The sequence below is a fragment of the Schizosaccharomyces japonicus genome, assembly GCF_000149845.2.
Source record: "Schizosaccharomyces japonicus yFS275 unplaced genomic scaffold supercont5.1, whole genome shotgun sequence".
NCBI lineage: Eukaryota > Fungi > Ascomycota > Schizosaccharomycetes > Schizosaccharomycetales > Schizosaccharomycetaceae > Schizosaccharomyces > Schizosaccharomyces japonicus.
Genome location: NW_011627860.1, coordinates 2,058,396 through 2,081,511, shown reverse-complemented (window position 1 = coordinate 2,081,511; position 23,116 = coordinate 2,058,396). Strand labels below are relative to the sequence as shown.

The 23,116-nt window shown below is 46.8% G+C and overlaps 10 protein-coding genes across 10 annotated transcripts; 6 read left to right on the top strand and 4 right to left on the bottom strand.

Moving 5' to 3' along the window:
• Positions 1–74: 74 nt before the first annotated feature.
• SJAG_01055 (metal dependent phosphohydrolase) lies at positions 75–1,267 on the top strand. Its single transcript, XM_002172286.2, has one exon. The coding sequence runs from the start codon at positions 109–111 to the stop codon at positions 733–735; it is 627 nt and encodes a 208-aa protein (XP_002172322.1). The 5' UTR covers positions 75–108; the 3' UTR covers positions 736–1,267.
• A 108-nt stretch (positions 1,268–1,375) lies between these two features.
• On the top strand, positions 1,376–4,073 carry SJAG_01056 (ribosome biogenesis protein Rix1). Its single transcript, XM_002172287.2, has one exon. The coding sequence runs from the start codon at positions 1,434–1,436 to the stop codon at positions 3,957–3,959; it is 2,526 nt and encodes an 841-aa protein (XP_002172323.1). The 5' UTR covers positions 1,376–1,433; the 3' UTR covers positions 3,960–4,073.
• A 381-nt stretch (positions 4,074–4,454) lies between these two features.
• Positions 4,455–5,942, top strand: SJAG_01057 (dihydroceramide delta-4 desaturase). Its single transcript, XM_002172288.2, has 2 exons — positions 4,455–4,612; positions 4,766–5,942. Exons 1-2 carry the CDS (start codon positions 4,472–4,474, stop codon positions 5,672–5,674), a joined length of 1,050 nt encoding a protein of 349 aa, XP_002172324.1. The 5' UTR covers positions 4,455–4,471; the 3' UTR covers positions 5,675–5,942.
• SJAG_01058 (diphthamide biosynthesis protein Dph1) lies at positions 5,851–7,796 on the bottom strand. Its single transcript, XM_002172289.2, has one exon. The coding sequence runs from the start codon at positions 7,361–7,363 to the stop codon at positions 6,050–6,052; it is 1,314 nt and encodes a 437-aa protein (XP_002172325.1). The 5' UTR covers positions 7,364–7,796; the 3' UTR covers positions 5,851–6,049.
• A 51-nt stretch (positions 7,797–7,847) lies between these two features.
• Positions 7,848–13,446, top strand: SJAG_01059 (membrane transporter). Its single transcript, XM_002172290.2, has 5 exons — positions 7,848–8,101; positions 8,150–8,194; positions 8,252–8,272; positions 8,329–10,348; positions 10,400–13,446. The coding sequence occupies exons 1-5, from the start codon at positions 8,085–8,087 to the stop codon at positions 10,817–10,819; spliced, it is 2,523 nt and encodes an 840-aa protein (XP_002172326.1). The 5' UTR covers positions 7,848–8,084; the 3' UTR covers positions 10,820–13,446.
• SJAG_01061 (saccharopine dehydrogenase) lies at positions 9,583–13,316 on the bottom strand. Its single transcript, XM_002172291.2, has one exon. It carries the CDS (start codon positions 13,234–13,236, stop codon positions 11,884–11,886), a length of 1,353 nt encoding a protein of 450 aa, XP_002172327.1. The 5' UTR covers positions 13,237–13,316; the 3' UTR covers positions 9,583–11,883.
• Positions 13,447–14,197: 751 nt separating the features above from the next.
• Positions 14,198–15,493, bottom strand: SJAG_01062 (CCAAT-binding factor complex subunit Php5; the record flags this gene model as incomplete). The annotated part of the gene is made up of 1 exon (XM_002172292.1): positions 14,198–15,493. One exon carries the CDS (start codon positions 15,491–15,493, stop codon positions 14,198–14,200), a length of 1,296 nt encoding a protein of 431 aa, XP_002172328.1.
• Positions 15,494–16,633: 1,140 nt separating this feature from the next.
• SJAG_01063 (NADPH-adrenodoxin reductase Arh1) lies at positions 16,634–19,136 on the top strand. The gene is made up of 2 exons (XM_002172293.2): positions 16,634–17,287; positions 17,356–19,136. Exons 1-2 carry the CDS (start codon positions 17,039–17,041, stop codon positions 18,529–18,531), a joined length of 1,425 nt encoding a protein of 474 aa, XP_002172329.2. The 5' UTR covers positions 16,634–17,038; the 3' UTR covers positions 18,532–19,136.
• On the bottom strand, positions 18,614–19,298 carry SJAG_01064 (nuclear cap-binding complex small subunit; the record flags this gene model as incomplete). The annotated part of the gene is made up of 3 exons (XM_002172294.1): positions 18,614–18,741; positions 18,799–19,006; positions 19,089–19,298. 3 exons carry the CDS (start codon positions 19,296–19,298, stop codon positions 18,614–18,616), a joined length of 546 nt encoding a protein of 181 aa, XP_002172330.1.
• A 108-nt stretch (positions 19,299–19,406) lies between these two features.
• SJAG_01065 (nucleoporin Nup82) lies at positions 19,407–22,411 on the top strand. Its single transcript, XM_002172295.2, has 2 exons — positions 19,407–19,545; positions 19,598–22,411. Exon 2 carries the CDS (start codon positions 19,778–19,780, stop codon positions 22,283–22,285), a length of 2,508 nt encoding a protein of 835 aa, XP_002172331.1. The 5' UTR covers positions 19,407–19,545; positions 19,598–19,777; the 3' UTR covers positions 22,286–22,411.
• Positions 22,412–23,116: the final 705 nt, after the last annotated feature.

Sequence of the window (23,116 nt, the reverse complement as noted above, 5' to 3'; positions counted from 1 at the left end):
TCCTTTTTGTTTATTATGGTTGGCTGGTTAGTATAGCTGCAAACTTTCTTGACCGGCTTCTCTCCTTTTTCCTGCACATACCCAATAAACCTCAACATAATTAAGGCAATGACGTACCCAGGTCTCCCAGCTGTTTTACCGTTTCTGGATTGTTTGTCTTCGTTGAAAACGACTCCACGTACTGGCTGGTTGTATCATGGGATTGAACACCCAGAATCAATTGCTGACCACATGTACCGGATGGGCGTATTGTGTATGCTCTGCACGGACCCAAAGATCAACAAGGACCACTGTGTGAAGATGGCTCTCGTGCACGACATGGCCGAGTCTATCGTCGGTGATATAACTCCCCATGACAATGTGACTAAGGAAGAAAAGCACCGTATGGAATCCGAAGCGATGGAGAAGATCGCTTCCCAACTCATTCCTAAAAATTACGCAGCAAATGCCCAGGAAATCCAAGCTCTGTTCCAGGAATACGAAGCTGCAGAAACTCCAGAAGCTCTGTTTGTAAAGGACGTCGATAAGTTTGAAATGATTGCTCAGATGTTCGAGTATGAGCGTAAATACGCCGGAGAAAAGAATTTGGAACAGTTCACTTGGGCCATCAATATTGTCAAACATCCCCAGGTTAGAGGATGGGCCGAGGAGGTCCTCGCAGAACGGAAGCGTTTCTGGGAACAACTCAAGACGAATACGCCTGCTGCTGCCTCAAACGAAAGCTCAAAAAACTGAACGAATCGGTGACCAGTGTGCGATTTTTATTCACTCAGTATCGGCGATTATGAATGGCAACTATATATCTTTTTTGCGATTTTCGCATCTTTGCGTTCTTTACACCCTTTTTCCCCTTTCTAAAAACCAATGATAAAAAAACAAACAAAATTAAACAAAAAGTATTTGATGGGAATTCTTGCTTTCAATTACTGGATGTCTGCAGTCACTGTACTTTAGTGTGTTCTAAGGCCAGGGTGTTGGTCCTAGTATACTTTTACTCGTTTCCTTTGCTGTCGTCTTGTCCAGTTCAAACCATTCTCCATACGTTTGGCTACTTTCTGGCAACGATCATTTCATTGTTACGTGTTCCTGTCTTTTTGAACAATAATAGATATTCATTCTCACTGTTTTTTATCACCAAGGAAGTCCGGAAACAGGGAAAACAAAACTTTACGAGTCCCCTATTACCGGCTGTATCTCGTTCTGATTACAGCTCGTCCACCCGTTTATCCTCACTTACTAACTAGAAGCAATTCATTCCTTGTTTGCTCTGCTTATTCTCAAGGCACTGCATTTCATTAGAGTTATCAGATTGACGGTTATGGTGATTAACGTTTTCGCTAAGATCTAAATCTCAACCTAACTTTATTTTCCCCCTATTCGCGTCCTACGCGGTGACACCTGTCGTTTACCAAAACACATCCACTTGGCATGCAATGAGTACTTCTCTTGATGGTGGGTCTGTAGCTCTTGTGAAGTCGTGGTTGTCGACGAGTTTTGCTCACGAGCAGTACTTGCCGTATCACGTTCCCGGAATTGTCTCTGTTTTATCTCAGCAAAAATGCATCGACAGTCTTGGTCATAATGAAAACGCGAATTTATTACGCAAAAAATGGTGTGCACGCCTCAGTTCTCTACTCCAGTCGAAGGATGCTCGTGTCCGGTGGTCGGCCGTGGTTTTGATTCACAGTACAGTCTCACAAAGCTGGGAGTGTGTGTTGGAATATGGTGCAACATGGTCTCGTCTTCTTGTTGCAATCTTAAACAAACCAGAAGCTCCTGCTACGTTGAACTCGACTATGATTGCTATTGCAACCCTGTTCAACGCCGCGTTTGGCCATGCAAGTTTGACACGTGAATTTGTTACTCCCAACTTGGCTCCCTTTTTGACATTTTGTTTTCGGATTGCTGAGAACGGCAAGTGTTCCGATACACTGTACACTTGTTTGTACAAGGTAATCCTTCATCATCCTACAACCTTTCGTCCTTTTAAGTCTCGGATGCAGAACATGTGTATCGAAACCTTAGAAAATCCATCGACTTCTAAAAAGCTGAAGGAAAAGGCCGCAGTTTGCTACGCCGAACTATACAGATGCGGTGGAAAGGCTAATTTTGCTGACAATTGGAAGCGAGAGCTCAGCGTAGTTATTCGTGAGTTTCATGCAGCTTTGGATTATTTGTTTCAGTTCGTTGAAGAGCCGACAGCCAAGGCTAACATTCGTCCTGAGGAATTGGTATTTCCCGTGATTACTGGTCACTACGAAGAGAAAGCACAACAAGCGCTGGATCGTTGCTCTAACATGCTTCTCATCATTCAATCGTACCTTTCCTCATCCACCGAAAAAAGGGTTTCGATTCCTGTAGAGTCCTTGTACGGATTGGTACAGCGTCTGTACGGTGTGCAACTTACCTCTCCTGTTTTGTCACCGCAAGAACAGTCTTTGCATTCCCTGCTGTTTGCTGTTTTACCCACGGTTCACAGCATGGCTAACAAGCTTTGCAAGTTGCTGCTTACGGTCTCCCCTGCTGCTTGTCTCATTCAGCTTGCCGATCTTTTGGATGGTTTGAATGACTGTCTCATTGCCGAACATTCGAATGTTCAAGTTTTCTGCTCGGCCATCGATTTGTTGTCGTTATTTCTCAAAAAAACAAATGCGAATATTGCGTTCCGTCATTTTGAAAATCCTCTGACGCTCGTGCTGAATCGACTTCACAGCACGCTTGAGGGCGGCTTCGCATCAGAGTCCGGTAAAATGGCGTCTAAAGACAATGATGCTCGCCAGCCCTCTAAGAAGCGGAAGACCGCTGTTAATGAGCATTCTTCCGATGCTTTGTTGGATGTAAATGCCTTTACACTCAAACTCGAGGAAAAGGTCATGAAATGCTGCGTCGAGTTCATTATTTCTGTCTTGACCTTTGCATCTGAACTTCCCCGAATGCTTCGCTCTAATATTGATTTACTGCTTCTGCAGCTCACCTTCTCCAACCCGCCCGCTTCCGTCCTTGTCCTGTTACACCAAGCTCTCATGTCTTCTGTTGCCTCTGTTGGTGACGTGCAAGCTGTTATTCTTCCTCATGCACAACAACTGCTGTCGGGACGCTTCGGCGTCGTCCATCCTTCTCCTTTGGTGAACCAAAAGGCTACGCTGCTTTTGACTGAATTAGAGAACTTTGTTCATCCACGCTTCCCTCCGCTTCAAAAGCGTTTAGAGCTCTCCTCGGAGGAGTCTGCGTTTACCGCAAACTTCGCACCCGTCTCTTTCCACAAGCCTGGCGAGGCTAGTCCAGCAGAACATGATTTTGCAGCTACTTCTTCGAGCCTTCAAGTGTCTGAAACACTTCAAGATCAAGCTATGCAGGAAGACCGCACCGAGATTATTTCGTCCGTTTTAGAAACAAATAAGTCCACGGTTATTTCTCGTCACGCTTCGCCCGAGATGGCTCATGAATTTGACATGCATGAGACTGAAGAGGAAGTTAACACTGAAAGTGTCGTTACTCCCGATACCCGCAGTTCACTAAGTTCCGCCAACTCTGCCAGCACAAATCTCAATTCCGACAAAACTACTGCCGTAGAAAAAATTCGAACAGAGGAGACTGTACAAACAGTTACAGAAGTGACAACGACAACCACCACTGTTGATACTGTCGAAAGTGTTAAGGCTACTACTGCCGAAACAGCTGTGACTTCTCCCAACCCCGACACTAACGCTGTTACTGAAGAGGTAGAAAAGGGGCAGGGGGAGACTGTCATAAATCAAAATGCTATGGAAGTGGATGCAGTCCCTTCTAATATGGCAGACTTTCCTCCAAGCGCTCAGGAGGAAATTCGCTCCGCAGCCGAAGCTGCGTTGGCGAATCCAATTGAAGATGCAGACTTGGAAGAAGAACTTGATGAGATTCCAAGTATCAACTTGGAGCAAAGTAGTAGTAGTGAAGATGAAGATGAAGATGAAGAGTAGTCAAAACGAGCGGATGGGTCTGCTCTACTATCTACTACTAAAAAAACGCACCTGTAATTTCGAAATCTACCTGTACATGGCAAAATAAAAATACAGAGTCTTCTCCTTCAGTAATTCGCCTAGCGGTTCTCAAAGAACATTAGAAAAACTATACTAAAAAGCACAACGAGAGAGAACTACGACTTGTAAGTTCTGTTCTCTGTAACCACTACGACCGTATTGTCGTGCACTTCGATAAGTGGATTAACGCATATTTGGGTAGACCAGTAAACGATTTACCGCGATTTTGGGTGGTAAATACGTGCCACACAAAAGACACACTTTACAAGCTTCGTTTAAGTTTTGATCAATTCATGATTCGTTAAAGTTAAACCTTAATATAACCCTTTCGCCTTCTTATTTAACAAGGCCTATGATTTGCCTGCCAGCTATGATGTCAGGATGCGGATAGCAACATATAAACGCTGTGCCGACTTCCATGCTTCCACTACCTACCATTCACATTTACAGGAATGGAATCGCCTGTGGACGTTAGCAGTAAAAAAAATCAGTCGGACGCGGAGGACAAGTCCGACAAGGAGAATTTCTTGTGGACTTACACTGATGAGCCGCATCGGACGCGTCGCATGGAAATTATACGCGCTCATCCAGAGGTATGGCAGTTTGTAGACGCAAATGAGCTGGTTGTATTGAAGAATTGTATTTTTTTTTGGACTTACTTTCATTTGGGGAAACCAGCTTAGTTTCATATTTGCGATACTTCAAGTGTTTTTAACTTTTAGGGATGAATGCTAATTTTGTTTTAGATTACCAAGCTCAATGGCCCTGAACCATTGACAAAGTGGGTTGTTCTCACCGTTTTTGCTATACAAATGCTCTGCTGTTACCTTTTGTCTAATACATCTATATTCAATTGGAAGTTTATTGCGACAGCATACTTTGTCGGAGGATTTTGCAGCCAAAACCTATTCTTAGCTGTTCACGAGCTTAGTCACAATCTTGGTTTCAAAGAACCCTGGAAAAACCGCTTGTTTAGCATAATCACCAATCTTCCGGTTGGAGTGCCTTTTTGTGCAAGTTTCCGTCCTTACCATTTGGAACATCATGTCTATCAGGGTGTAGACGGAATTGATACGGATCTTCCCACTATTTTTGAGCTTAAGGTTTTAAACAACACTCTAGGAAAGCTTTTTTTCTGTACCTTTCAAATTTTGTTTTACGCCCTTCGCCCACTTTTTGTTCGTCGCCTGCCCTTTACGTCAATGCATCTCTTGAACATTGTCGCACAAGTCGCTTTTGATTATATTCTTATTCGTGCCCTCGGGTATCGAAGCTTTGTTTACTTGTTTATGAGCTCCTTCTTAGCTGGCAGCTTACATCCAACTGCTGGTCATTTTTTGAGTGAGCATTATAACATGACGCATACCAAGCGTATCGCCACTGGACCCGACATGGGAAAACTATTGGAAACGTTTAGTTATTATGGACCATTAAATCCACTTGTCTATAATGCTGGCTATCATATTGAGCACCATGACTTCCCCTACGTTCCGTGGACTCGTATTGCTAAAGTTCGCGCAACAGCACCGGAGTTCTACGACGAGATCCCCGAGTGTAAAAGCTGGATTGGTATTATTTACCAATTTATCACCGACCCCAATGTCGGCATGTGGTGTCGAGTAAAACGTCTCCGTTCGTCCGTTAAGACGAAGTAAACGGCTTTATTATATTATACCCACGGAACGCCTAAATTTCGTTGTATTCACTTGAGTCGCCGCCATTCCTCTCGCATATCTGTTAGGGTTATGCAACAGTTTTGTATCATTATAAAAGGCGACGCGTTTCACATTTCTCTTCTCACGATTGACTATTGTGTCTATTTTGTACTTTTAATAAGTTGTTTATGTACACTTACTATGGAAAGATTCAAGATGCTTTAAACCACTGTATTTGGAAATAATATTTTATGTACCAACGGGCAAATGAGGAGTTTACGGGTAGGGAGTGTTACAGGAAGCGTGTGAAAAAATGTTGAACAAACAAATAAGAGATGAGTGAGTGGTGAACGGTTTTGGGAGTTTCCAGAACTTCTACGCTTTCACATTGGCCGTCCTACGAGACGGCCGTTGGAGAGAAGGTCGATTTTCAGAGTTGTTAGGCGTCCAATTGCCAAGGGAATCAGAGGCATAAAAGTCCATAGGATATACGTCTTGCCAAGCAACCGTATCAAGAGCAACTGCAGCTTCGTAAGGCGTAAGCAAGGGCGCAGGAAAAGCGTAACCCCAATCTATGGACAAACGAGGACATGCAACCTGAATCCACGCGTCCACTTCGTGAAACTGAGCCAGCCGTTGGGGAAAGACCTCTGACATAAGTAACGTTGTAAACGTTTTGCCGCGTTCCTCAAGCTTCCGTTTAATGTTTTGCAAAACTTTGGGATTTCCTTGACGACCAAGGGTACCAAGAATAAGACCAAAATGGTTAGCTTTTCTAGCCTGTTCGATTGCACCGTAACGAATGCTTTTCATTTGTTCATGGTCATAGGACTCGACGGTAAGCTTGTGCGAATACGGATCATAGCGGTATGCATGAAGCGTTGGATTGGCGATCATAACAGACTCCAAATGAAAACGTCCATCACCGACATACAACAAAGCGTCCACATTGGAAGCATCTATTTTTGGAGACGTACATCCCAACGCTTCACCAGGAGACAATGGCTTGGCTTGTGGGATGGTAACCACGAATCCACCCTCGCCATTTTCACTCACTTGTTGCAGCTCCTCTTTGACTTGGTTCAGTGAGGTCACAAACTGAATTGTGCCCACAAGAGCAAGACGAAGACCAGGTTTCAAGTTCTTGCGGATTGATGCCACAAGATGTGGAATGTCAATTTGGATATCGACGAAAACATAAAGAACCTTGATGGGGGTTTGATCTACGGGGACCAAACACGAATGACCGTAATGCACCAGAAAGTCACAACCCAAAGCTCTTGCGGTGAAATCGTCAATACAGCAAGCACCATAAGTGACATCGCCCATGATGATCACCTCGACCTGACAAAACCGTTCCAAGATATCTGAGATGATGCAACCAAACATGAGCAATCCCTCGGGAAGTTGCAAAGCAACACGTTTGGCACCTCTCATTCGAATATGCCAAACGGTTTTATGAATTTCAAAGTTATAATTTTTTGGAAGCAACTGGATCGCTTCGTTCAATTTTTCATCATGCAGAATTTCTGGAGAAACACGCGTTGCTAAACGACCACCACTTCTAGGTTTAACATTCACGATAGCTTTTTCTTCAGAACCATCGACTGCACCATCTTTCTTCGTAAGTCCATGCTTTTTACCGACAAAACGACGTCTAGGAGTCTTAGCAGCATCTTCGTTTCCCATGTTAACTAGTCAAAACCTCTTTTCCGAGCTTAAAAAAATCTAGAAACAAAATAAAAAAAAGCAACAAGGGAGTTGTGAAATGCTATGTTAAAAAACACAAACCAGAAGGCTGCACTCCTGTAGTGAAAACTTGAACAGACGAGACTGTGTTCGGTGAATACAGCAATATTTATTCGACACAAGTTTGGTGTTGCGGTTTTGGTGGTGAAAAGCTTATTATCACGTGAACGGTCACATGATCAACTGTAATTTGATAATACTAAACAAGCTCTTCATTAAGCGAATGCAACGTAGCTAAAACCACTCGTCATCTGCCGTCTCAACAGCGAAAAAACGCAAGCCAGAAACTGCGAAAATGGGATAGTCCGCCACGGTAGCAGCCTTTCATTCGTTCGTCGTTTTTATTGGCGAAAGAAGACCGACTGTGACAGCGGATAAAAAATGGGAGTTTAAATGTCAATTATGTGTTACGGGGGTCCATGTTTAAGGTTAAAGTTGCATTACATCATCCTACGTATTCCTGCCTTTCCGCGTTTTGCTCTCTCCCACCACCTTTCCTTAGTCAAACTCCTAAAAAAACAAGAAACTAACGCTTAGTACGCGTAAGAACAGACTAACATAAGCAGCTACTGTGTCGAATTCCTACTCGAGTTGGTAATTTTTGCTTATTTTTTCTGTTTAAAGTTTTTTGTGAAGGAGTCTTCGGTTTGGAAACTTTCAGATGAAATTTAGTCATAGGTATGGATTTATAAGGTTGAGGGGATTTTTTTCTAACAATTTTCTTAGCTTAAAATTCAATTCTGTTCCAGAATGGGCAGAAAGTTATATTGCGTATGTGAAACAGCTTGTTTCCGTTCAATTGATAACCTAACACACGCTCTTTCTTAGTTATTCGAATCTTAAAAAGCTGTACGTTCTTTTTTTCTGCAATTGGGTTTCTTTTCATTATTGACAATATAAAAAAGAATCTATACGCTCGAACATGAGCAGATTCAGCGGATTCAGGAAGCTGCACCAAATGAGCAAACCGCCTTACTGACACGCGACATCGATGAAATCAACGATGTCTTCCGTACCACTCTTGACAAGGAGCTTGAACGTGTCGTTGAGTTTTATTCAACGAAAGAAAGTGAAGTGTTCCAAGAATTTGACCACACTTTACGCGACTTTGACAAGTATCAATCCGAAATTCAAAACCAAACGGTGCATGAATATCATCACAAAGACGCTCGTCGTCCACGGCGCGCGAGTACTCAGACCGTGCGTAGCCAAGACTTGCCAAGTCGAATGTTTGCGGCAACAGATTCGCCAAACCTGCAGATTGTTGGTTCGGTGGATGACATGAATTTGCCCGCAGTTGGTTTACACAATCACACAAAGCGGTCCGCTAGAGAAACACTTGATGAGGCCGATGAAGAAGAAGATGACGACGACGACGACGATGATGATGATGAAGACGAAGATGAAGAGAACGGCAATAGTCATTTGCTGGTTGTCGAAGAATTCCCTGCTGACCTCATTGCGTACGAGTTCTTCGTCTCCATTAAGCGCAGACTGATTCAAGTGTACGTTACCTTACATGACTTAATTTCATACGTGCAACTTAATCACACGGGTTTCTCAAAGATCCTAAAAAAATATGACAAAACAATTGGAACCGAACTTCGTCCATCTTACATGGCGACAGTTGACGAGACACGGCCATTTACCACCGATTCTCGTGATGGCTTGAGCGATCGCATCAACAAGATCGCGAGCCTGTATGCTGAACTTTGTTGTCAGAACGATGTCCTCGCCGCATTGAAGAAGTTGCGCAGTTACTTGAGAGAACATGTTGCATGGGAGCGTAATACGGTTTGGCGTGAAATGATTGCTATGGAGCGTCGAACCGAGGCTGCTAAAATGCAAAACCGGGGGCAGCTTCAGGCGACCCAAGTTGAAGAGATTAAAGTACCTCCCGTTGTTTTACGTACAAAACTTGGAACCGTCTTCCTTCCTAGTTGGCTGCTCAGTAAGAACGCGTTTTTGCTGCTGATGTTTTTTTCCATGTTCGCTGCATTGCTTTATTTCCCCGTAATTGGTAATCCCGAAACCAACAATTGTTTAGCTCTCCTTCTTCTTGTTTCATTAATGTGGGCTACGGAGGTCATTCCTCTGTTTGTTACTGCTCTTCTTGTTCCCTTTCTGACTGTGTTTCTTCGTATCCTCAAAGACGACGACGGTTCTCGTTTGTCAGGCAAAGACTCTGCTCGAGTTATCTTTGCTTCTATGTGGAATCCTACAATTGTTTTGCTTCTTGGTGGTTTTACACTGGCTGCCGCACTCAGCAAATACCATATTGCAAAGCGCATGGCTACGGCTATTCTCTCTCGCGTTGGTCGGAAGCCCCGGAATGTACTGCTCATGAATATGTTTGTAGCCATGGGAGCAAGCATGTGGATTAGCAACGTTGCCGCTCCAGTGCTTTGTTTCTCTATAACACAACCTGTTTTGCGCAATCTCCCACCTGAATCGAACTTTGCGAAAGTTTTAATTTTGGGAATTGCCCTCGCGTCCAATATCGGTGGTATGGCGTCTCCAATCGCGTCTCCGCAAAACATTGTCGCCTTGCAAAACATGGATCCGGCTCCGGGTTGGGGACAGTGGTTTGCTGTTTCATTGCCGGTTTGCACGATTTGTGTTCTGGGCGTGTGGTTTTTGCTTGCCTTCGTGCTTTTCAAGCAAGAACATCTTGTTTTGGCTGCCGTTCGTCAAACCCGTGACAAGTTCACACGCACACAGTCATTCATCGTTGGCGTTACCTGCGTCACTATCATTTTATGGTGTCTTGAGCGTCGTTTCGACGACGTGTTTGGTGACATGGGTGTCATTGCACTGCTTCCCATCCTTGTGTTCTTCGGTACTGGTCTGCTTACGAAGGAAGATTTCAATAACTTTTTGTGGACAGTTATCGTACTTGGCATGGGTGGTGTTGCTTTAGGAAAGGTAAGAGAAAACATGCGTTGCGTTTAGATTTATTTGCTAACCTTAATATAGGCTGTCTCCTCCTCGGGATTGCTTGAATTAATTGCCACGGAGATTGGCAAACAAATCCAAACTATGGGTACATATACGGTCTTGCTTGTCTTCTCCGGTCTTACTATTGTGGTTGCAACTTTCGTCTCGCACATGGTTGCAGCGATGATTGTCCTGCCCATTATTTACGAAGTTGGCAGTCGTCTTGAGGATCCCCATCCAAGACTTTTCGTCATGGCTGCTGGACTCATGTGTTCAATTGCAATGGCTCTTCCCACTAGTGGTTTCCCCAACATGACGGCTATCATGATGGAAAACGAGGTGGGTGAACGGTACCTTTCTGTGAAAGATTTCTTACGCGCTGGTATACCTGCGACAGTGCTGTCTTTCTTCGTTGTTGTTACCGTTGGCGCTCTAATTATGCATATTCTTGGCTTTTAAGAACGTTTCCAGTGAGGAAGAACCGAGTGCGTATTCTTCCATTATATATAGACGGTGTTTGATCTAGTGCAGCATGGGGCTTTTTGGCTGTCGCATCTTAACAAAGTCCATATTTTAAGGACATTGTTAACTCATTGCCGTCTGCGACTTCGTGCACTGCGTCACATTGCCTGCCACATACATCTCCTGCAATTTACTTTTCCCATTTCATCAACTGTGTTTATTCATTTCCTTTCCTACTTAACGCGCTTATCCTGCACCGCGTTACATACAAGCGGACAAAGATTTGTGCACACCCCTTTGAATCCCGTACAACTTTACACACTCATTGTATTCGTGTACACGAGCAATGGTATTGCGAATGGGTTTATTAGGCAACCAAGGACTTTTCCGTCCGCGTTTTCGCTTATTTCAACAGCGGTGGAACACAAACAGCGCTGGTGGTTCACCTAGAGAACCATCGCCACATGTTATGTACTACCGAAACTTTGCTCGGCCTATCGCCAAGGTCGTGCTATTCTCACTGGTTTCTTACTACGGACTTCACTTATTATGGTGGCAGATGGACCGGCGAGAACAACAGGACATTCGGCAGCAACGAGTGGATGAATTGGAACACGTTTTACATCAGAAATACGATGCCCAGGGTGGAAAAGACAGTACGGCACGTCCTTAATTTCCCGCACCAGTTCACGCACATTGCTTCCCTTTCCCATTTATTAGTACTTTCTTCCAGTAGACCCTGTATTTTCTTGTTTCTTTTTTCGTACGGTACAGCTTCATTTTTAATTAGATGAAAATGTCCAATATTAACTCTATAGTACGGAAGACGGAATAGCGATTGGAAGGCATACGAGTTGGTCAGCAACGAGATCCCAAGGTAAGCGTAATTGTTGTTTGAAAGTAACAAAAAATGCACTGAGCGGTATTTCTCATCCAAGTGAAACATGAGTTATGAACAAACCAGACGCAAATCATACAGACATAAGTAATACTTCGATCAACAACTTTGCATTTTTCAACTGCATTTTAGTTATTTGTTATTTCACTGGGAGAGTAATAATTTACTCTTCGTCAATGATTTCCTCCTCAAGCTTGATGCCCTCCTTGGCAAGGTCATCAATCAAAGGTTGGCACATGGCCATGTCATTAGGGGCAAGAACACCAGGAGTGTTGATGACACCGTCCAAAATTTGTTGAGAAGCAACACCACAGGGGATACCAACCAAACGGGCCATAGAGGTGTAGCCGTCAGGGTGGCCGTAGTCCAAGATGGTGCAAGTACGAGTTTGCTTCTTGCCCTCCTTGGTCTCAATCTCGAACTTGTGTTGCAAGATAAGCATGTCACGCTCTCCCTCACCGAATTGCATAAGCTCTTCGAGAGTGGCACAGAGAGTGTCAAGAGGGTTGCCACGGGGAGTGACGGGCTTGGCAGAGAACATGTGAAGCCACTTGAGACCGTTGATGATACGCTTCTTGTCATCCTCGTCCTTGAAAGTGTGCTTGGCAACAATAGTCTTGACCAAATCGGCCTCAGAGGAAGAGGGAGCGCCAATGACCTTGGCAACAACCTCCTTCCAGGGCATACCGGGCTCACTGGGGTTCAAGAAGTCACGAGGAGTGTCATCCAAGAAACCCATGTCCACAAGGCAGTGGACGAACTCGGGGAAACCTTGGTAACGAAGGGTACCACGAATGACAGTCTCGGCCTCTGGGATGTCGTAGCGCTCCTTGTAGACGGTAGAGTCACGGTTGGGGTAGCAGACGAAAGCGTAGCCAGGGTAGATGAAGTAGGGCTTAGCAGAGTCCATCAAATCGGGACCGTCAATGGTGACAAGCTTACCATCCTTGTAGAACTTGGCGCTGTTACGGAGAGCAAGCAAGACACCACGAGAGGACCAGGAGAACTTGTATCCAAGAGGGTTGTTGGAGTCCTCGGGAGCGGGAAGGCCACCACAGTAGGAGAGGAAAGACTTGATCTTGCCACCCTCGTTGTGAACCTCGGAAATGGTCTTGATGGCGTACAAGTGGTCCAAACCGGGGTCAACACCAATCTCATTCATGCAAATGGAGCCGGCCTTCTTAGCAGCCTCCTCGAGCTCGGCCATTTGGGGGTTAACGTAACTCGTAGTGCAGACATGCTTGCCGAACTTGATGGCAGCCTTCATAACGGCAGCATGGTAGGTGTAAGGAATCAAGCTGATGACAAGGTCGTGTTGAGAAACAGCCTTCTCGAGAGCAGCCTCATCCGAGACATCCAAAGCAATAGCCTTGGCGTTAGGAATGTCACCGACAAAGGCTTGAGCCTTGGCCTGCGTACGGCAAGCAACGGTGATTTGGTTTTCCTTACGGCGGGCCAAGTAGGCCAACGTAGGATGAGCGACGAATCCAGAACCCAAAAGCAGAATGGAAGGCATTTTGTGGGTGAGCTTATTGTAGACGAAGAGAACACTTTTTATGCACGTCTACTCGACAAATTGGCCGCTAAGCCTGTGATCGCTTACTAGGCTTGTCAGTCGCATATCAGCAGTCACATTGATGTTCGCAAATTTTCTTGCCGACAGCGAAAAAGGTATAAATACGACTGGTGATTACCGAAATAGCAGCATCGCGGATCACCGTTTCCATCAAACGACTCGCGGTTGAGTTTCGAGATATCTAAGGGTGTCTGAAGATGTCTCGAGCCTTTAACGGGAAGTTGTTGCTTAGGGGTTGGCGACGATGACTGATGCCGCTGTGTTGAGCGGCACTTGGGTCTTCAGGTTTGTGATGGGTGATACGACGATGGACGTGAAAGAATTGAGTGTCGCCAGGTGGCGGAAGGTTGTCGTTGTTCTTCCGTGGACGTGTCCCTTAGTTTAGTTTCTCTCCTCTTTCTGCCTGCCTGTTGTCCTTGATCAGCTGAGCAGTTCTGGTGTAGGAGAAGAATTAGCAGCCATCCTTGTTCGTACCTTACCTCATATTAGCGAGCAGGGGTGGACCGTGTCTGCCGAGGCTCTTGGGGCTGTCTGTTCGTTGACTTCCTCTGGCTGCGGTTGACTACAAGTTTGTAGCTTTCAATTTCTTAATTCAAATTTCCATTAGTTTTGGTTGCACTCGCTTGTGCGGTGGGTTATATGAATTAAGGAAGAAGGGGGAGCGAGTGGGCTGTCTAGACGAGTTCTGAGGTTGTCAGGTAAGCTCAGCTTTTTAGGGAACGGTATCCTCAATTCGTTTTTGGGTGGCTCTTTCCGGGACTTCCGGACAGCCTGTTGGTTGGATTCCTTTCATTACTCGTGTTTCCCGGAGACTCAAGGATCAACATTTAACAATGTACATGGTTGTTCAACATAGAAGAATTATTAAAAGACGAAAATAACACAAAAATGACGCTCGTTTTTACTCATTGGCGCGGCCATATGGGGAGTACATGACCTGCTGTTGGGAGAGGACTTGGGGTGGAAGATGCGATGACTGTTGCGAGTTGGGAGCCTGTTGCTGATGCGTGGGCTGCTGCTGCTGTATGTTTGCAGGCATCTGTTGTTGTTGAGAAGGCTGTGTTGGTTGATTGCCTGCAGGATCACCAGCATACACAGATTGTTCATACACGCCAGCGTTTGGCATGGTTGCAGCCCCCGTTCCGCTACCATAAGGTGCTGCCATGGGTTGCTGCTGCTGCTGTTGCGAAAGTTGAGAGGATTGTTGTTGGCCGTACTGGACGGTGGGAGAGTAACGCATGGCGCCTGGCATAGCGTACAAGTGCGTAGGGGGATAGCGATACAAGTGTTCAGCGAGATAGGGGGCAACGCTGAGGACACGTTGGGTACCCAACATGTTATTGGAGGATGAAGTGTCAGAGACGCCTTGCGCAGGCATACGCATGTAATCAGGCTCATTTCCCGGGGCACCTGGGGGCTGCTGTTGCTGTTGCTGCTGCTGCTTGTATATGCCTTTTTCGCCCGTCTCCTGCATTCCATTAGGGTTGCCAGGGAAGGCAGATGAGCGTCCATACGAAAGATATTGTGGTTGAGGGTTGGAGGGATTCATGACAGCACGCATCGGTTGGCCTGCATAAGCGGCATGCTGAGGAGGGGCCTGACGGGCCTGAGGACCCAAGGCGTAGGGGTGCGACGGTACAGTCATTTGAGAGGGCGGTATCCGGATTTGATCAAACACGGATGGAGAAGCTCTGGAAGTAGGACCTTGCTGATAGCCCGGCAACACGAAACTTGCGTGCGAGTCATTTGTCCGCGGATGGAAAGACTCGTCTTTAGAAATAATATCGATCAAAAAATCAAACATTTCCGATTTAGAGATTGCATTGGCGATGTCTAATCGTTGTAGCGTCCGGCGCTGATTTTTTTTGGCATTGAGCCATGCACGCATGGTCAATTCGGTAATGAAAATTTCGCTTCCTTTGGCAAACAGAAATGGTGCCTCAGCAGAAATCATTTTTGTCTTAACGTCGTCATCCGTTTTCATAACTTTCTTAATTCTTGCTAGTGGAAGCTGCAAGGTTTTAATGTTTTGATTATCCATTTCCAAATTATCAATCATCCGTTGCCAGTAGTCAGCAAGAACTTGCGCATCACTGCCTGATAGTCCTTTAGTAACGTTTTCAAAAAGACCAGAGTAGTCGGATGGCGGAGGAGCAGAGACGACGGGCTGCTCATAATGCTGCATCGTGTTTACCATTTCGGGGCGATTGTTTTCCGGAAGAGGAGGATGCATCACTTGTTCATACGGCATCATATGCATATTTGCCGCATGCGTGGGCGGAGGCTGATACCCTTGGAAAGAATGCTGTTGTTGTTGTTGCTGCTGCTGCTGCTGTTGTTGTTGTTGTTGCTGCTGTTGATGCTGCTGTTGTTGCGCGGCAGCCGCAGCCGGGTCATAATCCGGCTTGTATTGTTGGTACATGGTCGTCGTAGGAGTAAATTATGAAAAGAGGAGAAATGGATGGGACAGAGGTAGTCGATGATGAACGTGCTGCACAGTGCCAGTCAATTTAGTCAGTTGCTGTACCAGCAGTTGAGAATTCGTTGCACAAAAGGTCCAGTAGAGGGCTATTAGATCACACACTGTAGTACACGGCTCGTCAAAAATCGCAAACACGTTCGCTCTGTTGATCAAACGTTTAAGGGTGAACGAGATTGCAACCACACAGCGGTCTCAATGAACGCTTTTGCTGTAAAGTACAGGGACGAGTGTCGGAGACGCTCTTATTAGACGAATTGAGTAGACGCAAGAGCGTGCGATTGATGGAGAAAAGAATGCAGGAGAAGATTGTGAGGATAAACAACAACCACGGGGTTTTTACCACGTATATGATACGGTATGTAAGGGATGTTGTTGGCCTTGTCACTGTTGTTGCTGTAAAGGCGTGAACACTTGCAGACCCACGACTCCAGTACAGAGGGAGTGAGAGAAAAATTAGCTTTTACAAATTTTCGCCAGCTCAAAAAAATTGAACGAGAAGTATGGACGAAGGAACCGGATCCACGGAAAACGAGAACCGATGAGAAAATAGAAAAAAAAATCACGACCTAACCAATCGTTAAGACACAAGTCGGCGTTGGAAAGACTTTACAACCGACAATTTACCCGTGTTTGTTAGAAAAAATTATAACCACGCAAGATTGTTGAAATAACAAAGAGAGACGCAAAAATGGTGACAACCTGCGTCGCGTTGTGAATGAAGTTGAAAAAATGACCGAAAACCAGGTTGATTATCGCTTTTCGTTAAAATGTCCTTAAATGCGAAAAAGAACGTGAGTGGTTGAGGTTGGAAGGTGGTGGTTGGCGGTTGGTGGAGAAACTTTAGCCAACCTAATAGAAACTTTGTATTGGCGAAACCTTAGTAGTAGAAAACGGCTAGTAGTGTGCGTTCGTGGAGTTGAAAACTGGTTCCGTCAGAGCTTTTTGGTACAGAAAGGTTGTGTTTGACTGTCGATTGTTGAAATTTTTTTTTTTGGGAATTAACAATAGCCGCCGTTCCGTGAATTCATCGATCGATACCCAAAGGTTTTATTAGTGTATTGTGAAAGAAAAGTGAGAAGAACGGATATCTGTACTGGTAACCGGTAACCATCGCTACATTTTTGAAGAAATTGACGGTTTTCGTTGTTGACTGTAGACACTGGCATATACTGTTGATTACTGCTGAATACTTTGTGCTGCCAATACTCACTAGACTTGGCGAGTACTCCCGGTCCGTCGTCTCTAAAAAATTGAATAAGAATGATCTCGCTGACGAATTGTTCTCGTTTACCCGCACGGAATGCGGTTGCAGCTCGATTCATGAGTTCCTTGCCCATACGCAGCAGAGGACCACTAGTAGGCATTGTAGGATCCGGACCATCGGCCTTCTATACCGCTTACCGACTTTTGCAAAAGAACCCTGACACGCGCATTGATATGTACGAACGAAGACCCGTTCCGTTTGGCCTCGTTCGATACGGTGTCGCTCCTGATCATCCTGAAGTAAAGGTGAGAGACAGGGCGAAAAGCGGGATTCGCTCTTTCTTCGTTTCCAACACACTTACTAACATCCACAGAACGTCCAAAACAAATTTGCTGAAGTTGCTAATTATCCTCACTTTCGTTTCGTGGGAAACGTACATGTCGGCAAGGACGTTAAACTAAAGACGCTTGCGCAGAATTATGATTGCCTCGTCTTGGCTTATGGGGCAAGCGGTGATCGTGTTTTGGGAATCCCCGGAGAGGATCTGTCGGGTGTTCTCTCCGCTCGACAAATTGTAGGCTGGTACAATGGATTGCCGGAGTGCCAAGATGTAAACCTTGCTATGGATAAAGTCCGGGACGTTGTCATTGTCGGTCAGGGAAACGTTTCTCTTGACGTTGCTCGAATGCTCATGACGCCGCCCGACAAACTTGCTCACACAGATGCTAGTCCACGTTTTCTAGATGCAATGAGAAACAGCACAATTAAACGCATTACACTCGTGGGCCGCCGTTCGATCGAGCACCTCCCCTGCACTTTGAAGGAATTGCGAGAGCTATTCGCTATAGAAAATGCAGCGTACAATCCATTTACCATCCATCCAGTGGATTGGGACAAAGTAATGAAACAAAAATTTGACCGTGCACGCAAGCGTCTGTTAACGTTTCTGTATTCCAAGCAAGAAACGAAGAGTGAGGAAACCGCCGGAGCCATCGTCTGGGGCTTCGAAAACGAGCTTACTCCTGCTCAAGTACTCGGTGATGGCAACCGAGCAGCTTCTAGCATTCGTTTTCATGACAACAGGCCTAGTTCACAACAGGACAAGGCTTTTCATGAGTTGCCCGCACAACTTATCATTCGCAGCATAGGGTATAAGAGTGAGCCGCTTGATGGATTGGAAACAGTGGGGACCCATTTTGACCTGAAGAAAAATGTCATTCGTAACGAGAATGGTCGTGCAGCCGCTGGCATTTACACGAGCGGTTGGTTGAAGAACGGGCCTATTGGAGTGATTGCAGTGACCATGATGGATGCATTCGGCACGGCCGACAAAATACTGAAGGATTGGGAAACCGGAACTTCTTTCCTCGAAAACAGCGGACGCGGTTGGCAAGCTATTGAACACGAGTTACAACACCCGTATGTAACATGGGATGACTGGAAAAAGATTGAGTTGCACGAAAAAACAGGCGGTCAAAGAAGAGGAAGTCATTCTGCAAAATTTTTGTCTTGGGAAGACGCTTTAAAAGCTATCGGAAAACTTGAATAGCGTTGAGGGAGTCCATGGACAGATGTAATGAGTACTCCTGTATCAGAAAAGTTGGACGTCTCATTACCAAAACTTTTTTTCCCTACTCTTGTCGATAACGAGGATTGCTTTGAACGCTCAGAGAAGAGCCAGAAGGAGCCTGTTGAACACCGGTATAGTTTGCAAGAGAACGCTCCGCATCGCGCTTGCCTCCATGTGCTCGTCCATAACCTATGTATGTTAGCAAAAGGTGAACAAAAAGCATCAACAGTAACTCCAATTGCCTACCACCACGACCGGGATCAAACTCTTCACGAATTTCATCACGAACTTGTCCGCCAGAGGCACCACGACCATATTGGCGGCCTTCTTCGTAACCAGGGTCCAAATCAGCACGGATAATACGCTCATCCAGAGCCGTTCCAGAAACGTACTTGAGGCTGTCGAGAGCATCCTCGTGTGTATAGTACTCAACAAAACAAAATCCACAAGGTGTCTACACCATGTCGTTAGTATGTGTAAATTGTTTCACAGCAACTTCTTCACTAGCAAGAATGAAGAGAAACCACGAGACCCACCTTCGTAAAACGATCAATTCCCATAATAATACGTTTAATTTCACCGCATTTTGAGAACAGAGCGTAGATTTGATCTTCGGTTGTGTAGAACGAAAGATTGCCAACGTACACGCAGCAGGATTCCTTCACTTTTTCGAGAATTGCTGGATTTGACCATCCATTACGCAGAATATAGGGCGAAATAGCGTCCAATCTAGGAAGCGATGTCATTTTTCTTGAGCTGTCGTCTGAACACTGGTGTTTGCGTTTGGCAACAGTAAGGGCGACGCGTTCTGGTGTTTTCGCGTTTCCTGCAAAATTAAGGTTACAACTACGTAACGCGTCGCGGTCGACGCGATATGAAAACCTTAATTGGCAGCAGAGAAACTTGCCCTTTACCAACACTCTCCATTAGCAATGCAGTATCCTAACGAATAAACGGTTAGCCAATTCTTGGCGGAAGCGGTACGATGAAAACGTATGTGTTGTATTCATCTCCCATTTTTCTCATTACTGTCTCATTTCGCCAGTGCTTCTCAATGCTCTCTGCCCCCTTCTCTCATACATAACAGAATTGTCCTCACTCACCTCACGGCTCACACGGAATCGCTCTAGAATTGTTATTTGCTTTTGGCGGAACAGCCGCGGAGTTTCCGCGCACTATCCCAGATGGAGGTGAAACGCACAGCGAAGCAACCACCAGCAGCCCAATGCCCAAACACGTTTCATGGACGGATGCCATCGAGCAGCATCCAGCGTTTCAGACATTGACGAAGCTGCCAGGAGCTGCTGACATTCCACCAAAACGCCTTTGCGCTTTTGAAGCAGCTCTTTTCTTTGCAGTGGGAAAAACGGTTCGGTGGATCGATTGTAGCGCCGTCAAAGGCTCAAATCCGAGCGAACAGTATGAATACAAAACTATACAAGTCACTGACGTTGATTACGACATTCTACAAATCTGTTCGAGTCCGAATGGCCGTTATTTAGCGTTGGTTGGCGAAAAGAAAGTGGTCGTAATTAGCATCCACTCATTGCACCTCCCAAACCCTGCACGCAATCAGCAAAGTGAAGGAAATGCAGACGTGAGCTTGTTGCCCGATTCGACATTGGCCTCTTTCTCTGTACCGTCTGACACAAGTGATGACATCCATATCGCGTCTTCTTCCTCAGTCTGCATTTTCGAGGATCGCGTCGTAGAAGCCAAGTTCCATCCGTACAGCAAGTCAGACAAGTGCCTTGTTGTGCTCACAGAAACAGAGCTTCAGTTGCTCGAGGTGCGTCGTGGATTTGTGAAGCCAGACTTCACCGTCGGATTCTCGGACATCAGTGCGAATGGCACTTTTAGCGCGTTTCTCGATGAGCGCGAACCGGCAGGTTTCTGTTTCAGCTCGTCACGGCTGGGCTGGGGCCTGTGTACGGTGTACGTTATAATGAAAAACGGCGACATTCAAATGATTTGCCCCGTTTTGCCTAAATACAGCGTGCTTACGCGTGCCCAGTGTCAGGACTTGGCTACATTTGTCAAGATGCGGCATAAGGAGCAGCCAACGGAGATGACTCGTCAGCAATTACGATGGATTACAACTATTCTGGGAGAGATTTCTCTTGAACGGGATTTTCATTTACGGACGCTGGACAGCAGTGTGTACGATGCTGATGACAGAGAACTCGTTGTTGTTCAGCGACCCTCGAACATTCACCTTGAAGTTGCACTTCAGGAACCTTTCCTTCTTCAGCCCGCCGGACAGGACTACTCCGAGACGGCCGACGCTTGCGGTCTGGTGTCGCTGGGCGTCGAACCGATGGATGTGCTGATGAGTGTCAACACCGCCGGCATAGTCAGCTTGTGGCTCATTGTTTCTGAAGTGCAGGCCGAATGGCGTATCCGCGCCCGCATGCACGAACTCTCGTCCCGCATTCTATCACATGTGCACTCTTTCAGTCTCGGTGTCACGACACCATACGCCGTGCTGGAAAAGGATGTTCACTCCAATGCCGTCGTTCACATTTATCACGCTAGCGGCGTGCACACTATTGACTGCCGGCATTGGGTGGAGGAGCTGTCGCAGGCTTTCGAAGACGGCGCGTTTCCCCTTACCACCGCCGAGCCGGACTCAGAGGCGGCGGCCGATGAAGAGGTGGAGCGTGAGGACGAAGACACGGACGGCGAGGAGACCGACCGTGTACAGGAAGTCCTCGGCACAATTTCCGAAACAACCATGGTGCAGCAACGACTGGAGACCGATGCCCTTCACGAGGGGAAGGGTGATGCGGTGTTTGGGCTTGCATCGTTGCGGCATCCACTGTACGGGCCAGCGCTTGTGGCCATTACGCGCGACACGTGTGTGAGCGTGATGAGCGATCCCCTGGCGCCGATGGACGCCAGGGCTCTCTCTGCCGCTGAGGGCACTGCCCTAGTGGATGCAAGCACAAACATGCTCGACTCCCTCCTCCTCGACCCCGAGCTGAGAACTGGCGAAGACGCATCCTTGCTCATTCCACAGTACTCGTCGCTACTGACCCCGCCCGTCTTTCGTCGTCCCGAGCTTCCCGACGCTAGTCTTCGCTTCGTTGTGCCCTCAGGGCTCCGTGGCCCGCTGAGTGTGGACGCGGACACGTTACGCTACTTCTCCACTGTCGTTGCGCAGACTCGGGAAGCACTCGTGGCCGTGCAGGAAGGAACGTATCGCATGCACGAGCGACTAGACTTGCAGGCTCACGAGCTGCTGCGACAATTTGACCGGGTACGTGAATACACCCAGCGTGTCCAGCATCTCCGCGATCAGTCGGTGCCGCTGGACCGAATCCAGGAGCTAGTTGAACGGCAAAAGGCCCTCGAGAGCCGAACCGACAAGGTGTTGCAGCGGTTCATGGAGCACAATGTCCCTGAGCTGAGTGATCAAGAAAAGGCCTTCATCAAGGAGATTGAGCGGTGCAAGACCCGTGTGCTTGGTGAGCGAGGCTACGTGGCCCGTCTCGACGAATTGAAGGCCCGTGTCCAACGGCTGCAGCAGCAGCGTAAGCTTTCGCCCAACGTCGTGCTTCCCTCCGTTTCGTCCTTCTCCGCATCCGCCGCCATCTCGTCCTCCTTCTCCCCTTCCTCCCCGTTGTCCATCAAGCCGTCCGAGCTTACCGAGCTGCAAAACCTCCTGAAGCGCCAGCAACAGCGCATCAGTGACCTCAAAAAACGCACACTTGCTGTGCAGCGTGTAATCTAGGCACGCAAACACAAAAACACGATCATCTCCAGCGCAATCAGCACAGTCAGCCTCAGTGTGATCTAACAATTAAATGATTTTTTGCTGCGTCTGTTGTTTTTTACCCAATCCTTTGGGCTCTGATATGGCAGCAACGCGTCCAGCGTGTCGCGTCTTTTCGGCCGCCCTGTCGGCTTTCGGGCGGTGGTTTATCTTATTGGACATAAGCTTTCCACCCCTGGGGGCCGGGGACACGCTGCGACGCTATGCGCAATATAAGCCAATACATGTCGGAGACCGTCTGTCTAGTGTCCGTCACGTGGTCTATCTCCGGAGTCTCATGACGCCAACAAGCGGGGCATGACACGTGGAGCACGCCGGGGAGCATTGGAGGGGGCATCTGGCGAATTCCTGCTGCTCCCTAATGTCTATTTTAAGGACAAGTGATGGTTTGTTCACTGCTGAGTCTCCCTTGTTAACTCGTCTAGCCAGCACCCCCTTTCCACCCCACATCTATCTGCATCCCTGGCCTCGCACACACCTCTCAGCCTCCCATCTCGGAAAAGTCAATCGGTTGGAGGCCATCCGATGACGTATGCTCTGCGCGGGACTGACGTCGCAGATGGAGCAGTCCTGGAGGTGGAGAAACAAACAAAAGCCTCCGCGGTGCCTTTGAACACGCCGCCTGTTTCATACGGTTTCAACCAACACGCGTAAGCAGCGAACGGTTCCACAGCCAGGGGTCTTTTACAACTGACGCGTGCATTTGTCGGAAAAACCAATGACAAAAGTTAAGAACAGCTAACTCCCGGGGTGTCGTGCTGCCGCCTGTTCCTTCCTTGTTCAATGACC

Coding starts and splice junctions, on each gene's coding strand:
- SJAG_01065 (XM_002172295.2), top strand. CDS start 19,778: ATGCCCAAACACGTTTCATGGACGGATGCCATCGAGCAGCATCCAGCG.
- SJAG_01061 (XM_002172291.2), bottom strand. CDS start 13,236: ATGCCTTCCATTCTGCTTTTGGGTTCTGGATTCGTCGCTCATCCTACG.
- SJAG_01058 (XM_002172289.2), bottom strand. CDS start 7,363: ATGGGAAACGAAGATGCTGCTAAGACTCCTAGACGTCGTTTTGTCGGT.
- SJAG_01056 (XM_002172287.2), top strand. CDS start 1,434: ATGAGTACTTCTCTTGATGGTGGGTCTGTAGCTCTTGTGAAGTCGTGG.
- SJAG_01055 (XM_002172286.2), top strand. CDS start 109: ATGACGTACCCAGGTCTCCCAGCTGTTTTACCGTTTCTGGATTGTTTG.
- SJAG_01063 (XM_002172293.2), top strand. CDS start 17,039: ATGATCTCGCTGACGAATTGTTCTCGTTTACCCGCACGGAATGCGGTT. Junction 17,288..17,355: donor CTGATCATCCTGAAGTAAAG/GTGAGAGACAGG, acceptor TAACATCCACAG/AACGTCCAAAACAAATTTGC.
- SJAG_01057 (XM_002172288.2), top strand. CDS start 4,472: ATGGAATCGCCTGTGGACGTTAGCAGTAAAAAAAATCAGTCGGACGCG. Junction 4,613..4,765: donor TTATACGCGCTCATCCAGAG/GTATGGCAGTTT, acceptor ATTTTGTTTTAG/ATTACCAAGCTCAATGGCCC.
- SJAG_01059 (XM_002172290.2), top strand. Junction 8,195..8,251: donor TGGGCAGAAAGTTATATTGC/GTATGTGAAACA, acceptor GCTCTTTCTTAG/TTATTCGAATCTTAAAAAGC. Junction 8,273..8,328: donor TATTCGAATCTTAAAAAGCT/GTACGTTCTTTT, acceptor AATATAAAAAAG/AATCTATACGCTCGAACATG.